This window comes from Fringilla coelebs, assembly GCF_963513975.1.
Source record: "Fringilla coelebs genome assembly, chromosome: 5".
Classification (NCBI taxonomy): Eukaryota; Metazoa; Chordata; class Aves; order Passeriformes; family Fringillidae; genus Fringilla; species Fringilla coelebs.
This window is the reverse complement of record NC_140033.1, coordinates 53021697-53040222: the sequence shown is the minus strand read 5'-3', so window position 1 is coordinate 53040222 and position 18526 is coordinate 53021697. Positions and strand designations below refer to the sequence as shown.

The 18526-nt window shown below is 39.4% G+C and overlaps 1 protein-coding gene across 3 annotated transcripts in view; it reads left to right on the top strand.

The window, feature by feature from the left end:
* Positions 1 to 18526, top strand: part of POLR3B (RNA polymerase III subunit B) — a 72598-nt gene that overhangs the window by 819 nt on the left and 53253 nt on the right. For all 3 annotated transcript variants that reach the window (XM_084206553.1, XM_084206554.1, XM_084206555.1), the window contains exons 2-11: positions 757 to 789; positions 1316 to 1372; positions 1454 to 1518; positions 1884 to 1959; positions 5100 to 5200; positions 7400 to 7491; positions 8126 to 8243; positions 9210 to 9318; positions 16599 to 16721; positions 18245 to 18361. In XM_084206553.1, coding sequence (XP_084062679.1) covers positions 757 to 789; positions 1316 to 1372; positions 1454 to 1518; positions 1884 to 1959; positions 5100 to 5200; positions 7400 to 7491; positions 8126 to 8243; positions 9210 to 9318; positions 16599 to 16721; positions 18245 to 18361 — 891 coding nt within the window. The remainder of the gene's footprint in view (positions 1 to 756; positions 790 to 1315; positions 1373 to 1453; positions 1519 to 1883; positions 1960 to 5099; positions 5201 to 7399; positions 7492 to 8125; positions 8244 to 9209; positions 9319 to 16598; positions 16722 to 18244; positions 18362 to 18526) is intronic.

Genomic DNA, 18526 nt, shown 5'->3' with positions numbered 1-18526 from the left:
GGCTAACAACTTTCTACAGGATTTTTTGGTTATTTAATTTTGTAGTATTTTTAAATGGTAGTAGAAGGAGAAGCATATGAGGGCTGGGAGCAGGCCTTTTATTAAAAGGGTTTTGTCTCCAGCCAAAGATAAATGCAAGTTTTTGTACTGCCATGGTGGGAGAAAGTGGAGCTGACTTAAGGAGATGCTCCCTGTGCTTATGGAAGATTAGAAATTGGGGAAAGTTTGTAGGAACCTTGATATACTTAGAACTTGTCAGTACTTTTGCTAAATCTTTGTTGGATTTAGAGTCCTGATAAATGTTACAGAGAACAAGTGCTGCTCCCAGGTTCTTGCATGTATTTTTCAAAGTTAAAGTTGTAGGAAATCTTCCCTTTCTAGGAATATAATTTACAGTGTTAACAGAACAAAGTCAAAAAAAATGTTAGTTGATCTTACATGAGGACATGGTGTTAAGGAATTTTCTCAGAAAAATATATTTTCACATGAGCTGATCTTAGAAAAGGCAGTGTGCCATTGCATCCTGAGACAATACTGCATGTATGGTTTACTGAGATGACCCAGGTAGTTTTTAGCCATCTCTGTTGGCTTTAGACAGTTGTTTTTTGTTTTTTTTTTCTAAATGGATCTGATTTAAAATAATGTTACTGTTCAAGAAACCAACAATAACAATAAAACATGCAGACAAAAAGTCTCAGCATGTTAGATATTTGGCTACTTCTTGGAAAGATGTTTCAAACTGTGTTTTGTTTTCAGGAAAAATGGAGACTTCTTCCAGCATTTTTAAAGGTTAGTGCTACATGCTCGTTTCATGGTGGGAATATTTAATCTCCTTTCTAACTTTACATTACCTTCTTCTGGCTTTTACTGTTTCCCAGAATACTTGTCCTCACTTTCCTGTGGATTTTGCCTTTTGTTTTAGTTCCTTGCAGTTATCAATAGACTTGTTGCATAGATTGTTTTCTTGATTAATTTACAGACTATTTTGTGGAGACATCCTCCTAGAGGTTTGCATTTTGTTGTGGTTATTCTCAATCCATACTGTATATATGTAATATTTCCAGATTATTTTCCTGTTTTACTGGCTCTTGGAGACCTTTGTCTTTATATGCTCTTTATATGACAGCTCCAGTGTGAGCTTGGAAATGTAGTCTAGAACCAGAGTGAGCAACCAGCCACTTCCCAGAAGTTTGTCAGCTGAAAGAATTTAGCACAGTTGTCCAAAACCAGTTATAAATGCTTGTATCTTAATTTCTGGCTTCTGTGATTAATGTTACTGAAGCTGATTTTATTTGCTGCGTGCGTTATTTTTCAGGTGAAAGGACTGGTGAAGCAGCACATAGACTCATTCAACTATTTCATCAATGTCGAGGTAGGCTTTCCTGGGATGGGGGGAAGAGTGGCTCTTAGTACTCAAAGGCCATGGTCCCATCTTGTTCTTTTTCTCCTCCAGATAAAGAAAATCATGAAGGCCAATGAAAAAGTGACAAGTGATGCCGACCCAATGTGGTACCTGAAGTAAGCGTGAGATGATTTCCATGTCAGTAGTAGCATGAGTACTGTCTCATGAGTTTGTTATCAGCTATAAAGTGTTTATAAGTACTTGTGTACGTATAAACCAGGAGGGTCTTTTCCGTGACTTGTCTGTTACTTTATGCAATGGAAGATGGGAAGATTTAAAGGTTTATTGCACATGTAGGCTAAATTTTTATTATTTGACCACAGCCCAAATACAGTGAGTTACTTTGGGAAGAACCATTGCTCATTATTAATCAACTTGTGTTCATCAAGTAATTTGATTTTTCAGCGTATGTACAATTTTGCTTCCTTTAGGTTGCCTGACAAATATTTGCCTCATTGCTTATTTTGAAACTGTATTGCAGATACCTCAATATCTATGTGGGTACTCCAGATGTGGAAGAAAGCTTTAATGTGACACGACCTGTATCGCCTCATGAGGTATTAATGTTTGCATCTATCTTGTTGAGTTTTTTTATCTTGGGAATGTCTTGGATAATAACTGCATGTAATTCTGAGTATGTGCATGTTACATTAGGTAGTGCATTGCATTCCACCATCACTAAAGAGAAGCTTGAGAGACTTAACCATCATTGAATAAAGCTTTTTCATTTTATTTTAAATTGTTGAGGGTTTTTTGCTGTATTCAGTGTTTTGTGTTAGCTGAATTTGATTGGGTTTCCATGAAAGTAGTGAAAAGTAGTTCTCTTGCTTCATCTTGTGGCTCTCCTTATGACAGAGCTCAAGTCCTCATGCCATAATGTAGGGTTCTTTGACATTCTTATTTACATCTTGTTAATATTAGCATTTCTACTGTCTGCACCATAGGTCACTTCAGTCTCTGTTTCGTTTCCAGTCTTTGGAACCTTGTATCTGATTTTTTGCTCAGATTTTTAAAGTCTGATTCAGAAAGCAAACGTGGAACTTTTAAGCAGAAACAGATGGAAATTGTTGAAATTACAAGAAGCTGCAGATGAACATTATCCTTCTGGGGAGTATATTTAATTTCATTGCAGTGCTGTAGGCACGTAGGTTAACAAATGGACTGTGTACTTCTGGAATAAGGATGTGTTTTGGAGGACATGCTGCTGTGACTGACATCAGAAAGTCTCTTGGTTTTGACCAAGAGGATATAAGATAGTTTCTGTATGCATGAGAAAGCCATAAGCTAACATAAGCTTTGAACTTTTTAGGATTGCTTTCGTGTATCCAGAGCCTCTAGTTCCCTTCAAAGTGCTCAGGAACACACTATTTCTCTCCTGTTACTGTGTTTTGAGATTTATACCACTGCAACAGAGGTAGTGACCACTTCTTTTTGGCCTCTGGAGGGGGAACTGAGCTTAGAACTTGCACTTGTTTACTTGCATGCAGCCTGTTGTCAACCTCATAACTCAGTTCATGTATCAGATGCTTATTTCCTTTGCTGTATCCACTTAACACTTGAAATGTCTTTTTTGTCATCCAGTCTAGACTATAATGAAATGCATTCTGTGCTTGGAGAAATTCTGTAAGAATCAGCTGTGCCACTTGGGCATAGCCACTTTCTGTCTCCAATGAACTGACTCAAATCTCATTTGGTTTGATGGAAAGCTTTGAAATAAAGCCAATAACACAGCCAGGTGTAATACATGATAGTTGCTGCATCTCACAAATGTGTAGCTAATGTTCTATCAGTAGATGTGAACATGCAAATAATGTAACAGGAAGCCCTTCTTTCATATGAATGAAATAGTATGCAAAAAATTGTTAGAGGCAAACAACTCATATTCAAGAATTTAGGTGTTAATATGATTGTTTACTGTATAGCTAAAGTGACTGTACATACAGAAGAAGGCAAAGTAAATGCTTATAGAGCATAGTGATCTTGAGTTTAGAATAAGGTACTCTTGTATCTCATTTATTCTCATTGATGCTTAATGCTAGTGCATAATTTCTTTTTATTTTCAGTGTGCTGTGCACAAACGGAGGCCACAGTTGTTTTCTTAAATAAGATGTTGCTCAGGTCAAGCCTGGGTGCCAAAAAAAAAGAGATTAGACAGTTAGGAGTCTGCTGTTGTATTTCTCTGTTGAAAGCTCAAAGAATTCCTTCACAAAACCACCTAAAATCATTTCGATTTTTATGAAGGTCTGAGTGGATATCAAGTCATGCTTGTCTTTTACTTTCAGGTGTCTATAGTAAGAGTTACCTTAAGGAAGGTGATACTAAAATACACATGCTGGAATATTCCACTGTAATTTGTATTTTATATCTGTGTCCTGTGTTAAAAAAGCACACACAGAGAATCCCAAGGCATTTTTCCCCCAAGCAGTACTAAAAGAGGGTGTCTTTCTTTTTCCTCCAGTCCTTGTGGGAGTTTCATGAACTATTCATACAGATGAATTTAATGTAATTAAAATATGGAAATGTTCTCAGTTACTTTTAAATTGGATGTAGTTGCTGGGCACCTAGTTTCCTGCAAGGCATGGCTTGAAAGCTGCTGGTGTATATCAGTATTTTTTTACTGGAGAAGAGGTTTACTGTGTAGTGTGGAGAGGAGAAGCATCCAGTTTATGATAATTCTTGAGGCATGTTTTTCCATAGAGCTGCATCTTCAATACACAGCATGATCTTAATTGCCTTTTATCAATACATTGAAATACTGCAGAAGTATAAATGTGCAAGTCTGAGTACTGTTAAACCTGTAATCCTGGAGCTGAAAGGTAAAGCGTGCTCAGTGAGGTCACAAGTGACCTGCTGTGAGTTGCTCTGTTGTGTTCAGCAGATGCAGTAAGGCCTGTCTTGCATGAAGAGACAGTACCTTAAGGACTGGCAACATCTTAGAGTGAGGCTGGAGAGAGCAGACCAGAAAGATTGGATTAGAAATGATGGAACCTTGATGTTTATTCTGCTTTTCTTGGTCTCCAAGGAATTTGCAGATTCCTGTAAATTCTGGGAATCTTTGCAGGAAGTGATTCTGTAGTTAGCCTTTTGTAAGTCATCATTAGAAATGGTACCATACACTGAGGTTTGCTCATTCTGATAATAAGGTAATCATGTCTCCTGTAAGTCATCATTAGAAATGGTACCATACACTGAGGTTTGCTCATTCTGATAATAAGGTAATCATGTCTCTCTCAGTCTTGTGCCTTTCCATTTTGTCAGACATTATATGGCAGCACAAGTCTTCAGCTGTTGGGAGTCCGCATCCAGAAATGTCCCTGAGCTGGGCACTGCTCAGACACACTGCCGTCTTTGTGCCAGCTCTGCTGATTAGACCTGTTGGTTTAATTAGACCTGTTGGTTTAATTAGAGGGTTTAGAGGTTAAGCTCTGCAGTGCTGTTTTCTGAAGGCACAAAGCTGCTGGCTGCTTTTGGAAGTCATAGCAATTGTATTTGGATTTTCTTGGATTTTGTTTTAAACAAAAACAAAAAGGAAAGTTTGTCAAACATTCTTTAGGTATCATGGAGATCTTGCCAAAGCTTTGTTTTGCTTCATTTCTTTGTGAGGATTTACAGGACGGGGCAAATACAGGCTGTTTTAAGAGAGATTCTTGAGCTTGAAGTCAGTACCTCACCTGTTGTGTGCCTTTTGTCCCTTCAGTGCCGCCTGAGGGACATGACCTATTCCGCACCGATTACTGTGGATATTGAATACACCCGAGGCAGCCAGAGGATCATCCGCAATGCCTTACCCATTGGCAGGTGAGACACCATGTGCTGAGCTGCTGCTGTCAGTTTTTGTTAGGTGCCATGCAGGGAAGCGTTTTTACTGCAAATCAGATGTAGGTCAACCTTGCTTCCTTGTTAAAAGAAACAATGAGCAGGCAAAAATCCATAAACAGCTGTACAAGATTTTTAGGGTCTAACATCTTGTTTTGCAAAAGCTTCTGATAATGTCTCCTTCCAGAGAAGGATGGATATAAGGATGAATGTTGTCTCTGATTCTTTTGATATAAAGCCACAGAGGAAAATGCATGCCTGGAGCTGCAAGCTGCATTATTGTAAAATGTTTGCTTTGTAGCCAAATTACTCAGTCTTTCGTACATAGTATGTAGAGTAGCATCTGTGGAAGATGGATGGTAAAACCAGTAAAGCAAGCATTAATTCTGCTGCACAAATTAAGCTTTCATTTAAAATTGCTTAAGTTACGTTACTAGACTGCCTTTTAGGGCATACAAGCAAAAAGTTTTTTGCTGTTAAAAGCTGTTAATATCCAATTATTATTTCCATGGGAAATAATTTTGCTCATCTGTCTCTAGGATTGTACTTTTTTCCTTTGGCCAATGCTCTTGTTTGACATGCAGTTTGGACTGGAACAGATGTTTCACTGGAGTTTTCAGTAATGGCATTTAAGTATTCCATTTTACCTTATGCCAGCTGCTTCCTGTTTCTGTTATAAACAGCCAATGCATTGAGCTTATATTCTGTGATGGATTTTGCTTGTCATATGAAGCTTCTTATCTCTAGGAAGCACTTTCTCAATGAACTACAGTGACAAGATAGCTTTTTTTACTCTGCTGAAGTACAGAATTTGAGTTCATCAGTTTACTTTTAAGATACAAGAATATGAAAACAGCAAAGATTTAAAATAATTTATGAGATTTGAATACAAGAAATATAGCCTAATCTTGTTTTTTATTGAAGTAAATTTGAATGAAAAATCTCAGAGGTTGAAAATATTTGTGTAGTAGAACTCACAAGTAATTTTTGTCAATGGGTGTTTTAGAAAACACTTGGAACACATTTCTTACAAAGGCTGTCCACCAAGGAGTGAAATTCTGTAAGCTGGATCAAAAGTCTACTTTTTTGTAGAAGAGGCTAAAGAGCATGGAGATCTTTTGGTAGATGTAGTGGTAAACTGTTTTTAGCTTTTGCAAAATACAGCTTTCTCTTTGGAAGTAAACTGTGCTCTCTTTCCAAATTTTAATGAAAAATCTGAGAATGAAAAGGTAATTATGAAGCTGACTATGAAAGTACACTTTTCAATAATAACTGCAAAATCATTTCTGGTTAGTTGTTGAATAAGCCAAATTGAAAGTAAGCATTCAGTGATTTATTATTTATAGAGCAATTCAGGTTGAAAAACTATGATCTCCTTTCCAACCTCTAGTGCAGCCACCTGCTCAAAATGGTGGGTCAGCTCTGTGATCAAACCAGGTTGCTCAATGCTTCGTCCTGTCAGGTCCTGAAGACCTCCATGAATGCAGACTGCCCAACTTCCCTGTGCGGCTTTTGCACTGTTTGACTACCCTCATGGTGAAGAAGTTTTGCCTCACATGCAGTCTGAGAATCTAAGTTTCTCTTTTATTTACTTCCCTAAGCATTGAATTTCTTAAAATTTCTTGGAATATCTTTCCACCACATGTTGCTTCACAAAATGCTTGCTTGCAGGCATCACTTCTAGGACACCAGGGAAATCAGAGTTACTACTGGGGTAACTTCATGCTTTTGAATTAGAGGCACTGTCTCTCTGCAGCCAGAAGGTGTCATTCCTGTGTGGGAAATGAGATATGAACTAACTTTCTCTTATAAAAACTGGTAACAGTGGATCTCCAGTGGCATGTTCTTCTCTGCAGACTGTTTTGGGAACCAGGAGTCTTTGCACTAATTGTCATTGGCCTCGGTGACCCCGCTTGTCACAATGCCTGAGTAGCTGCATAACAATTAAATAGGAAGTCTGTGTTTTCTGCTTGCAGGTGTCCAGTTTCAGGTCTCTTTTCAATTACATGTTCAATGAAATAAGGTGGGCTTAAATGAAAACCTGTAGGTTACAGCATGCATGAGTTCTGATTACCTTAAGTGTGTATCGCCAGTTTGTTCAGCCTGGTTTTTGTTCTGAATTTGACTATTCATATTTTTCTGTCTGAGTCTGAAGTAAAATTGTAACTGGTTTTCTTGCAGAATGCCTATAATGCTGCGTAGCTCCAATTGTGTACTTACTGGGAAAACTCCAGCAGAATTTGCCAAACTAAATGAGTGTCCCTTAGATCCAGGTACGTTTTCACTCATGCTCTTTTTTTTCCCCAGCTGTGCTTTGAGTTTTAAATCTTTTTCAGCAAAGAAATACCCCTTTGGTATGTTTCCTGCCACCATTAAGTCTTTGTGGAAACTTCTCAAGTGTCTGCTTGCAACTAAAAGAAATTGTCAGGGTTTTGGCTGAGAACATGAATAGTTGGTATTTGCACACAAAGTTTTCAACCCCAAAAAGCAACACACCAAAATTTTGAGTATTTTATTTTGAATTTTGTGTATAGTGTTCTACAGTGATGTGCTATGGGAGGAAAAGGATGGAGTTCATTCATTGAAAATTAAACAGGTTAGGAAAGAGAGGAGTATGATGTCCTCTAGAGTGGGAACTCTCCTTGTCATTGCCTTTTTTAAAGCAAGAATAAAGTGTTACATACTATTCTTTGCTATCTAGAGAGGAGTTGGAGGGTTTGGTTAAAAACCAAACAGCTTCTTTGGTTTTTATCTGTCAAGTTTGTTCATTACTCTTTTAAGGGAGAATTTACTCTCCCATTGTGTACTTATGGTTTACTTTCTGATAATTCATATTCAAAGGCGTATTGGAGGAGGCAAGTAAGGTGCAAGGGTACTGACATGCGAACTATTTTTTCTGTTGACTAGGTGGCTATTTCATTGTTAAAGGTGTAGAGAAAGTCATTCTTATTCAAGAGCAGTTATCCAAAAATAGAATCATTGTTGAAGCTGATAGAAAAGGCACAGTTGGCGCTTCTGTTACCAGGTATGGTAAATTCCTACCGTTACATAAAGGAGATAAACCCAAAGCTTTAGAACTGTGTTGCTACTGTCATTTTGTGTGCTACAACTTCAATCCCTAAGCAGTATAGTATTCCTACAAAAATCAGTGAGAGTTGCTCATGTGTTTCAGGATTCATCTCAGATTAAGAAAAGCAAGTTCTAATTTTTACTGTAACAAAGTCACTTTGTAATTGATGGTGTTTGGTCCCAGTTTGCAGCAAGTAACATGAAGTTACTTGGAAATTGGATGTAACCTTTTGTCTGCAGTGGAAATTGGATGTAACCTTTTGTCTGCCTCTGTACATAAAATTGGCATAAAAACTTCTAAAGGCAGGGGCAGCTGAGGAGGAAACAAATATTTTTGAACAACACAAATTACTGAAAATGGCAAAGTAGTCTAAGTTTGACCTTTCCTCCTTGATCAAGTTTTGTTTCTATTTTGTTCGGCCTTTGGTTCATTGTTTTTTATTTTTAAATAAAAAATTTATTCTATTCGATGCTGCTTGTCACTGTTCAGTGTGAGAGCTGTTTTGTCTACTCCAGAGGCCTCCCATCTCTCCCGGATACTCTGCTGTCTCTCAGTAAGTCTGGATGAGGTTAATGGGCCACCAGGTGCTGTTACGTCGTTACCACTGTTGCTGCAATACTTACTCAGTTTGACCTTGCTGGTTACATCAAAACTGATTAGCAAAGCATGTAAAGATGATTTTTGAAAAGTACAGACTTCTACTTGCTTAAATCAAACGTTCCAAATTGTCCCCAGCACAGGTGATAATACCCTTGAAGTTACAGGCTGATCCCTGGCTGGTTTGATATAATTTTAAAAGAGGAAAAAGTGGGATTAATTCATGTGAAAGATTGTTCAAGCTTGCTAAGTTCTATACGAAAGATTCTAGGAGTCAGTGCAAACACTCTGTTGGACATAATATTATTTTTATTTTAACTTCAGTTCCACTCATGAGAAGAAGAGCAGAACAAATATGGTTGTGAAACAAGGAAGATTTTACCTGAGGCACAACACTCTGTCAGAAGATATTCCCATTGCTATCATATTTAAGGTAACACAGCTGTTTATTTGGGGAAAAAAAAAAGAAAAGGGGAAAAATGCTGTGCTGTAGCTCAAGAATGAAGATTGACAGCAGCTCTCAGGTTAATATGTACAGAAGGACTTGGCAGGGCTTAGAAACTGGATGCTTTTTTCCACTGGGAAGTAATCTTTATTGTACAGCAAAAAGGAGAATAAGTGCTGTATTTTTTTGCAAGGAGAGCATTGCTGGGCCAAGACAAATACCTGCCACCCTCTGCCTTGTGAGGTGCCTCTGTTGCTACAGGTCAGAAGCATTCTGGTTTGTTATGAGCTATGTTACAAGTTGTGTTAAGGGTTGTTGTTTCTGGTTTTCTGTCTGTGGCATCAAATGCATGGACTACAGCTAGGAGAGGTGGTGGGTGGACATGGTCTGTCCAGCTGCTGGAGAAGACAGTAGGGCATGGCCAGGCCTTAGGCTGAGAGCTGTCCTGCCAACAGCTAGAGCTCCTTCCTGTCCTGTCCTGCTTTGCTGCTGCCTGTGCGCTTACAGCCTGCTACATTGCGTGTGCAGGAGGAAATTGGGCTGCGTTCTTGAAGGCACAAAAAGGCCTCCGGCTGGAGGGATCTAGGCAAAACTCTCTTTTTGTGTTCTCTGTAGTGGGTTACAGCCCGGTAGGTTAGGAGAGGTGGTCACAGGAAATTGTGTGCCAGGAGGGGGCAGCATGAGGTCGCAGCATCCCAGCTGGTCATGCCTGCAGTGTGCCTTCGTACTGGCAAATAGTTTAATCATTGGGTTTAGACTTGAGAAGCAAATGGCTGTTACCTCTGATTAATCAAATCTCTTCAAATAAGAAAGGAGATCATCTGTTTTTAGTGACCAGGGTTAAAGGAGTTCGAGAAGGTATTTATGGACAGAAATGTACATAAAAGTACCATAATTAAGTTCACAACTCTTGTGTTGCAGGAAGGTGTTAATGTGGCTCTTAATCCATTTACTCCAATACCAAACTGATGGATTCCACCTTATCTTATAGACTTCTATTACATTTTGTCACCCTGTTCTGGTACAGATAAATACCTGCTCATGTAGAGTAACTGCTCTGGGTTGTTGTCTGAGGAAATGGTTGTTGGCTTGTTTATCTAAGAAAAACTGTACTGACTATTTTATTACTTTCTGACAATGCTTGCTGTAATTATCCCCCTCTTCATAAGTATCTTTTATATTTTAGATAATATTCCTTAATTTTTCATTTATTAATATAATAAGCGGTTTTAGTTGTTATAAGCTCTTGGCTGTAGTGCTTTTCAGTTATTTATATTGATTTAATACAGTACCAAATTAGCTACAACCACATTAACTCTTCTGAATGTTCCATTCCAGCAGTTCTCATGAGTGGTCATCTTTTTTACTCTTCCTTTAATGACATGAAAGTCAGGGATCTTATCTCTACTTCTAGTGAGTCTCCAGCTGGAAATGGAAGCAATCACCAGTCTCCAATTTTCCTTTCTTGGGCATTGCTGTAATGTGCTATTGCTTCATTCTGTTGAACTACTAGAAGCAAGATTACAAATGCAATAGCCCTTAGCCTAGAGAATCCCAAACTTAGGGATGCCTGTCTAACTTCAGCTCTCTCACATGGCAGTATTATACACTGGATATTTGTTGGAAAAGCAAGGAGAATAATTCCTTTATGCCAACACCCAAACCTTGGGCATGAAGCATGTGTCTTCCTTGTTACTAGTAGCTGTTCTGCTTTTTGTGATGTAGAGATCCACATCTGCAAGGGACAAAATTAAGATATATAGACAATCTAAGGTCTGAAGTTATGACTGCCTTTGAATACTTAACTTGTACTGAAACAGCTACATGTTTATTTTCTAATTAAAAACTAAAATGAGAAAGTAATGGCAAAAATCTATTGCTCTGCATTTCCTCCCAAACCAGCATCCAGCCACGTTCCACAGACCTCTGTGTTTTGACTAAGAAAACAAATAATAACTAGTTGCCATTCAGCACATTGGCCAGCTAGAGGGGGCAGTTTGTCAGGGACTATCTGAGAGACAGTGGGCAATTTTGAATTGTCTTTCTAGTCCCTATAGCTTTAATTGACCTGACGTTCTGTATGTGACTTAAGAAGTAGATCAGGTGCAGAAAATCCTTGTAGCATTACAGAAGAGAAAGCAAATATTGCAGATCTGTAATCCAATGTGTATTTAAAGCTTCTGCATCTGTAAGGTGGAGGTGTACTGGTATATCCTCTAGACATCTTTGTTGAAAGCAAGGACTGGGAAATAGAAAACATTGCAAACACTACCAAATGACAGAGCTGAGGCCTAAAATTCTCAGAGCTCCCTGGACTAGAATCTAAGGTCACCCTTGTGTTTCAGGTATAAAGGCAGGGACAGAGCTGCATGCTAGGGGAGAACCTGAACACAGTGTTCTCAACCTTGCTTTAGGTGAGGAATGAAGCCCAGGCGCCTGGGCTGCGGGGGAGCCGTGGAAATAGAGTAGATCTAAAGGTCCCTTGATCTGGGTGGATAGGGACTGGATTGTGTGGGTGTCCTGGTTTAGGGCAAATTTGGGAGAAAACCTTCAAAAGGGGGCCCCTTCAGAAAGCAAACTCACATGGCCCCCTCCCCCCAACCTGTTTGGGAAAGATTCCTCGGAGAGAAGTGGAAAGAACCTGTTTATTTAACAGTCACAGCACCCCCCACACACAAAATGAACAATACTGGATAACAACACTCTTTCACCACTGAAAAAAGATGACAAATTCAGAAAGTCTCTCCTGGGAGTGGTCACTCTGTTATCAGTCCCTCCCGTGCTGGGGCAGCTGCTGCAGCCACAAGGTGCAAACTCTCGGTGTTCTCAGGTCCCAGTCCGGAGCAGGTTCGAGTAGTTCCAAAAAAGGGAAAGGAAAAGCAGTCCAGGAAAAAATTGGACTGCTTAGTTAAACTAACTAATGAGCAGAAGCAAAAAGCAAGAGCAAACCAGAAGTAAGAGCACAGCAAAAAGCCAGGCAAAAAGCAAAAGCAGCACCTTGTACTGTCCCATCTGTGTGTCCCGCCAGCCGTGGGGGAGCAGGCTGATAACCAAAACCAAACATTCACTCTTCAGAGCCAGTCTTGAAGACACAGAACATAACATCCAGCACAAACAGAGCACACAAATGGGGATACAAGCATCACCACGTTCCCCTAGGACAGGGGGGTCCCCCTAAAGAAGGCATCTGCATTCAATTCATCCTCCTCCAAACTGCAAGCCAGAATGACCTTGTCCTGTTGCCTTTTTTTTTTTCTGCCATCCAGACCTGTAGGGATCTTGGGGATGGGCATGCTCAGATGTTTTAGAGCCAATTGTGCTAAACACATGTAAGTTGTGGTTTTGTGAAATTTAGCACATTGACCACAACTAACTGAAATTTGATAGGCTACAAAAGGCATGTGCCTGGCACTATTCTAGGTCAGACTTCGGGTATCTGCTCTTTAGATGTGGGGGAGTTAGAGCTTTGTAGCTGTGCTAGCTTAAACAGTTTTCCCTAACCTTTCTCTTTATATGTGACAGAAGCATTTGTGCAGTCCCTGTATATGAAAATGCAACTTTACTTTTGAAGTAGTGACATAAAGTAGACAATTTTGCCCTTTAAGCATGTGTCTGTTGCAGTTTTTAAAGGGCTGTTAGCTGCCTTGTAATGGGAAACAAACACAGCTAATTTGCTTCCTGCTTACTTTGTGACACTTCATTAGTTAATATACCTGTGCGACCACAGAGGTATTTAGGGTGTCTCGAGCTGCTTTGCAACCCTGCTAGGCCTTTGTTTTAGCTTTGCCAGTTGTGCGCATCTCTTTGGGCTGTTCAAACTGTGCACAGTGCTCTTTTGAATATGTCAGGCTAGGAGGTACCCATGCTTTATCTGGGGGACTTGGACAGTTTCAGGTAGCAGTGAGCATTGGAGGAGATGTGGAATATTTGTGTGGTATGTAAAGGTGTTTCTATCCTGAAAATCATTCAAGTTGGAGGTAAGATGGTGCTGCTGCTTTTGCAGAAAGCTCCCTACATTGGAGGGAGTTAGAGCTGCTTAAAGGTAAGGGCTATTTTTCTTTTGAGTTTGTGATTTGGATTTGGTAGGTTTGAGTGTGCCCTGGGAGCTGAAGTAAGTGAAGGTTGCATGCTGCATCTGAACTGGTTAGGGAAGGAAGAGGATTATAAATAACCTACAGGGACTTAAAACTTGAATTTTACTACCTGAATCACTAGATGAAGTATCTTTATTTTATGTGGGAGCTGTAAGAAACTGCTCTGGGGCCTGCAGCAAAAGATTTGAACAGCAAGTTGAGTTTTTACGAACCTGCTTTAGCCTTGGAGCTGTTAAGGTGCAGCTGTAGAGGGACACCTGGCTGGTGGTCTGACTGGATCTGCGGGATTATGGGTTCCCATGGCTGTTGTTTCATAGCTCGTATCTTTTGAATTATGAAAGCTCCAGACCAATTCTGTCTGTGATGTCAACCTTGAACTTCCCTGACATCTTTTTAATCCAGTCATCTGCCTGTCTCTGTGCTGTAATTTAGCCTGATGGAGTGCAGAACCACATTCTAGGGAAGTGCCATGGAAACGCCTTAGACATCATCATTAAGACATGAGCTGGGGGAGCAAGAGCTGGGCTCACACTCTCATCTGTACCTGTGTGTCTGTGCACACACAGAGGTGGACACACACACTTTTGGGCAGAGGGAAGCTCCCCAGTCCTAGGAGGGAGTTGAGCCCACTTAGGTCACTTTCTCCCACTTGAACTCAGGATGATCTGAATATTCTGAATGCTTGCTTTGCCTTGTCTGTTTTATGTATGTGGACTGCTAGCCTTCAGCTGTGGTCTTCAGCAGCCTGCTCCTGTCTCCTTCCTCATCCTTTCACTGCCACTATTAAATTATGCTTTTACAGTGTCTCCTTCCCCCCTCCCCTGTAAAATTATCCCTTTGTGACATTGCCTTCCAATCAAAAAGAAAAAGGCATCTTGTCTACTGCTTTGCTTCTATGTTAATTCCCTTTCCCTTAGCTTTGTCCTAGGACTGTGAGTGTTTTAAGTGTAGACCCCATTCCTATATTGCATATCCTCTGTGTTTCTGTAACACAGGCAACAACCAAGGAATATTTTGTTACTGTCCTAATGATGTTACAGGCTAATTCTGAAGTACTTATCTTGTATTGGTTAGATTTTTTAGTTGTTTGTTTGGTTTTTCTTGGAAGGGTAACATCAGGGCCAAATTTACTGAAAACCAGAGTCTTAAGATTACAGATCCGTGGTGGCAGCATGGGCCTGCTGCTTGTCCTTTCAGTGTTGCATGTAGGTGGTTTTGTGTATACAACTCTGCTTAGGATGGTTGAGAGTATAAAGGAGAATAAATAGGTTTACTTTTAGGCTGTTGTATTAGCACATTTTTTTCGGTCATTTGCCTGAGTTTTAGTCATTACTCATAAATTAATTTTATTCAATTTGCACATATTTTGCAACACAACATATGTTGTTTATATGACACTTAAGATTTGCTTGCCATCCTAGAATTAACCTGATGAACAGAAATAGGGTGATACCAGCTTGCAGTTGATGTGCTTTAGATAAATGTATTTGTATTATATGTGCCTAGAATGGCACAAAAATTTTGTTCTTCTAAAAACTTCTAGACTGAGTGCAATGATTGTATTAATCTAGTTGTTGTTCCTAAACTAGTCTGCTGGTCAGCTGTTAAATTCTAGACACATGGAACCTTACTATTGTGAAGCTTTCATGCTTTTGTAGACTCATCTTTTGAGTCTGGCTTTCAGGTCAGGAGGGAATTTTGTTAACTTCTCTCCTGAGATTTTTTTAACTATTGTGTGACCTTATTTAAAAGGGTGAGGAAGTGTAATAATATTTGAAAAACAAAGATCTCAACCACAATAATATCACACAGCCAACTTCTGTTCTGAAAAGAGCCTTGAGATCAGAGGGGTAACTACTTAATGGGATCAAACTAAGATCAAACACTCATACCTGGTGAAGTAACTGTATCTTGAGTTGGCACTCAATTCTGTCTGAGATCGTGGAATTGTGATCTGGGCTTTGCATTAAAAGAAGAGAGTCCTCACACTGTTCTGGGTGTGTGATACTTCTGCAGCACTTTTAATTTCTAATAAACCACAAGGTGGAAAGACAGTGTTTGAATTTAAAGGAACTTCAACCACTTTTTTGTTCAAAAAGAAGGAAATGAAAGAAAAAAAGAAGCTGAATACTTCACAATTAGAGCAACAGTTTTGCAAGGGAACAGCGTTAGCTAGGTGTTAAGCAAAGTGACACTCCATGAAGGCAATAAGAAGGGAAGGTATTTCTGCATTTTTGAAGAAAATGTGAGTTTTTGGGGTACTGCCAGTTTTTAATGAGAACCAGAATACTAGAGTCTACATAGGCCATTATTTACAATGGTCTTTGTGACAGGCACTTTGGAGAATAATGTGAATGTGAACGTAACTTCCTCACAAAGTTCTGAGAAACATATTATAACTCAGCCAGAAGAGGTTTAGTGAGATTATTCCATTTCTTGATATGGCTGAGCTCCAGGCAAATGTGTGAAGGGGGGAGCTTTAGCACCATCTGGAATCCACAGAGTCCTGCACTGCTGGCTGCCACCTTGAAACACTTACTGATAGAGAGATTTTTCTAAACCAGTTAAGCGCTTTCTTAGTTTATTAAGCTTTTTCTGCGGTATAAAGTCTAACAAGGTGTGCATGGATCAGTGAAATAATAGAATGTCTTTCAAGTGGAATTGTGTAGTGAAGTCATCTTCTAAATGCAGAGAGCTGCAAAGGGGGTAAAGTGTAACCATTTCTTGAATATGATGAGCTACATCACAGTCAACGGAGTTTGCAAAATTGCTTGTGGTAAGAGACTGTGAGTTCTCCTTTAAGAAATTTCACCTTCCTTTGTTGTAGATTCTGACTTGGCTTTCATTGTTAAGCACTTTGGTTTGTTTTTGCTGAGTATTTTTTTTCCTTAAGGAAAAACCAACAGAATTTAACTCCTGCCAGTGAAGAAAAGAAAGAAAACCCCAAATAGGCTCCCCAAAAAGTGTGTACCTTCCTGCTGCTTATCAAGATTTCTATTTAACGTTCTTCCATAGCTGGAATATGTGCTGCCAGTGCCAGATGGCACAGTTTCATAGAGAAGAACTAGCTCTTGCTTAGTAGTAATGCAGACAAACAATACTAAATTAGCATAAGCAAATGTCAGTGAGTTAACATAAAGCCTGTGTTATTTCTGTCTTTTCTTCTTTTCCTAGGCCATGGGTGTTGAGAGTGACCAGGAGATTGTACAGATGATTGGCACAGAGGAACATGTGATGGCTGCATTTGCTCCTAGTCTGGAAGAATGCCAAAAGGCTCAGATTTTTACACAGATGCAGGTGTGTCTTTTCACATGGCCAGAGACCATAAAAATCAAGACAGTGGGTATCGACCACTGGTGTGGTCAGCAATGGACATAGACTTTCTGTTTTAAGATTTGTTTTAGAGGTTTATTTCAAGCTGAGGCTTTTTAAAGGGTCAGGACTTGCCTAATGTGAGACTTGGCTCTCAGCCTACAAATCAAAGTCAAGCAGTGCTTTGTTTTCAGAAGCCCAAGGTTGTGTTTTAATGGCATAACCCTGTATATAAAAAGTAGCAATGTCCATAAAATTAGGAGGGGTTTGTTGAAGACTTTTTTTAAAAGGGAATTGCATGTCCCATTTTGCTGAAGCCCTGGTGATGTGGCTCTGACCATTTAATCATGAGTAGATGTTCTTCTGTTTTAGTCTCCTGTATGAAGCCTACGTAGCAGCTACCCTCTGTCCTGCTAAAGACTCAGCACAATTCTCTTAGCTCATGCACCTTATTTAGTTAGCCAGAACGTGGGCCATTTTTCTGGGAGCAAATGGGTATATATATTAATCTGCTAGAAGAAGCTTTTGGAGATTAATCTTAGTTTACAATGAAACAGCAGAAATTTGTCAAATCGTTCCATGTGTGATGTTTAGTGTTTTAAAGTGAACATCTTTCTGGGTTTCATCTTTGGGGCCTTTTGAGGGTTCCAGTTAGCTTGAAGAGCTCCTAATTCAGTGTCAGATGAGTAAGTAAGCTGGAGCAATACAGAGGAATGTGAAGTATTCAAAAGTTAGAAAAACAGACAGAAATACAGAAGTTATTCTGTGCAAGAAATGTCAAATGAAGTTAATAGAGAGATACACTCTTCCACAAAGAGCTAACAGATGGAAAGGATAATCTGCCATTTAGTGGAGAGGGTGACTCTTTTACATAGCTTCATGACTTCCAGGCAGAAACTTCCTGTGTGGGCTTGGATTGCTTCTTGACTCATCTAACTAGGAATTCTGCAGATTGATTGACAGCTGGTAGGAGAGTAAGAATCCACTGCAAGGCATCCCTGGAGACAGATGTGGATGCCACACAGTAGCTTTTGGGGATATTAAAGTGAGGTTTAATGGTTTAATATCTGAATGAAATTTAGCAAGTACGCAAAAGAACTGAAGGTGAAAAGTCTAATTAAATAAACTGGATATCTTTGGAATTTATAGAATCCTTTTTTCTATATCTCTGCCATATCCTTTCTTTTAGTATCATAGCAATCATGAATTTCCACCACTTTCCATTCCAAATGCTACAACACATTGCATGTGTGTTGTGACAAACACATTGCATGCATAGTCAATTGTGTCATTTTTTGGGAATTCTTTTGTTAGTTCAATTAAGTTAGTATCACTTACATCTTTGTTATTTTGCAGTTTGTTTGATGTTGATGTTTGTGTCATCCATTGGTGGTGAGATTGCACTGGTTGAGGAATACACACATAACTCCTCGTGTGTGTGTGTGTGTGTGTGTATTTATATAGGTTACAATTCTGATATTAACTCAGGTTAATTCCTCCCTTCACAGGCATTGAAGTACATTGGAAACAAAGTACGAAGGCAAAGGATTTGGGGAGGCCCAAAGAAAACAAAGATGGAAGAAGCCCGAGAGCTGCTGGCATCAACCATTCTGACCCATGTGATCGTATGTAACGTTCTGGGAGGTTTTTAAACAGGAGTAAGCTTGTATGGTTATTTACGGTGCGAGCTTTGTTGGCAGGGAAAAATGTCTTTGATGGCTTTGTAGCTGAGATAAAGTAAATCATCCTCAAAATAAATTGGATTGAGTCAAAAGAAATCTTTGTGAAAT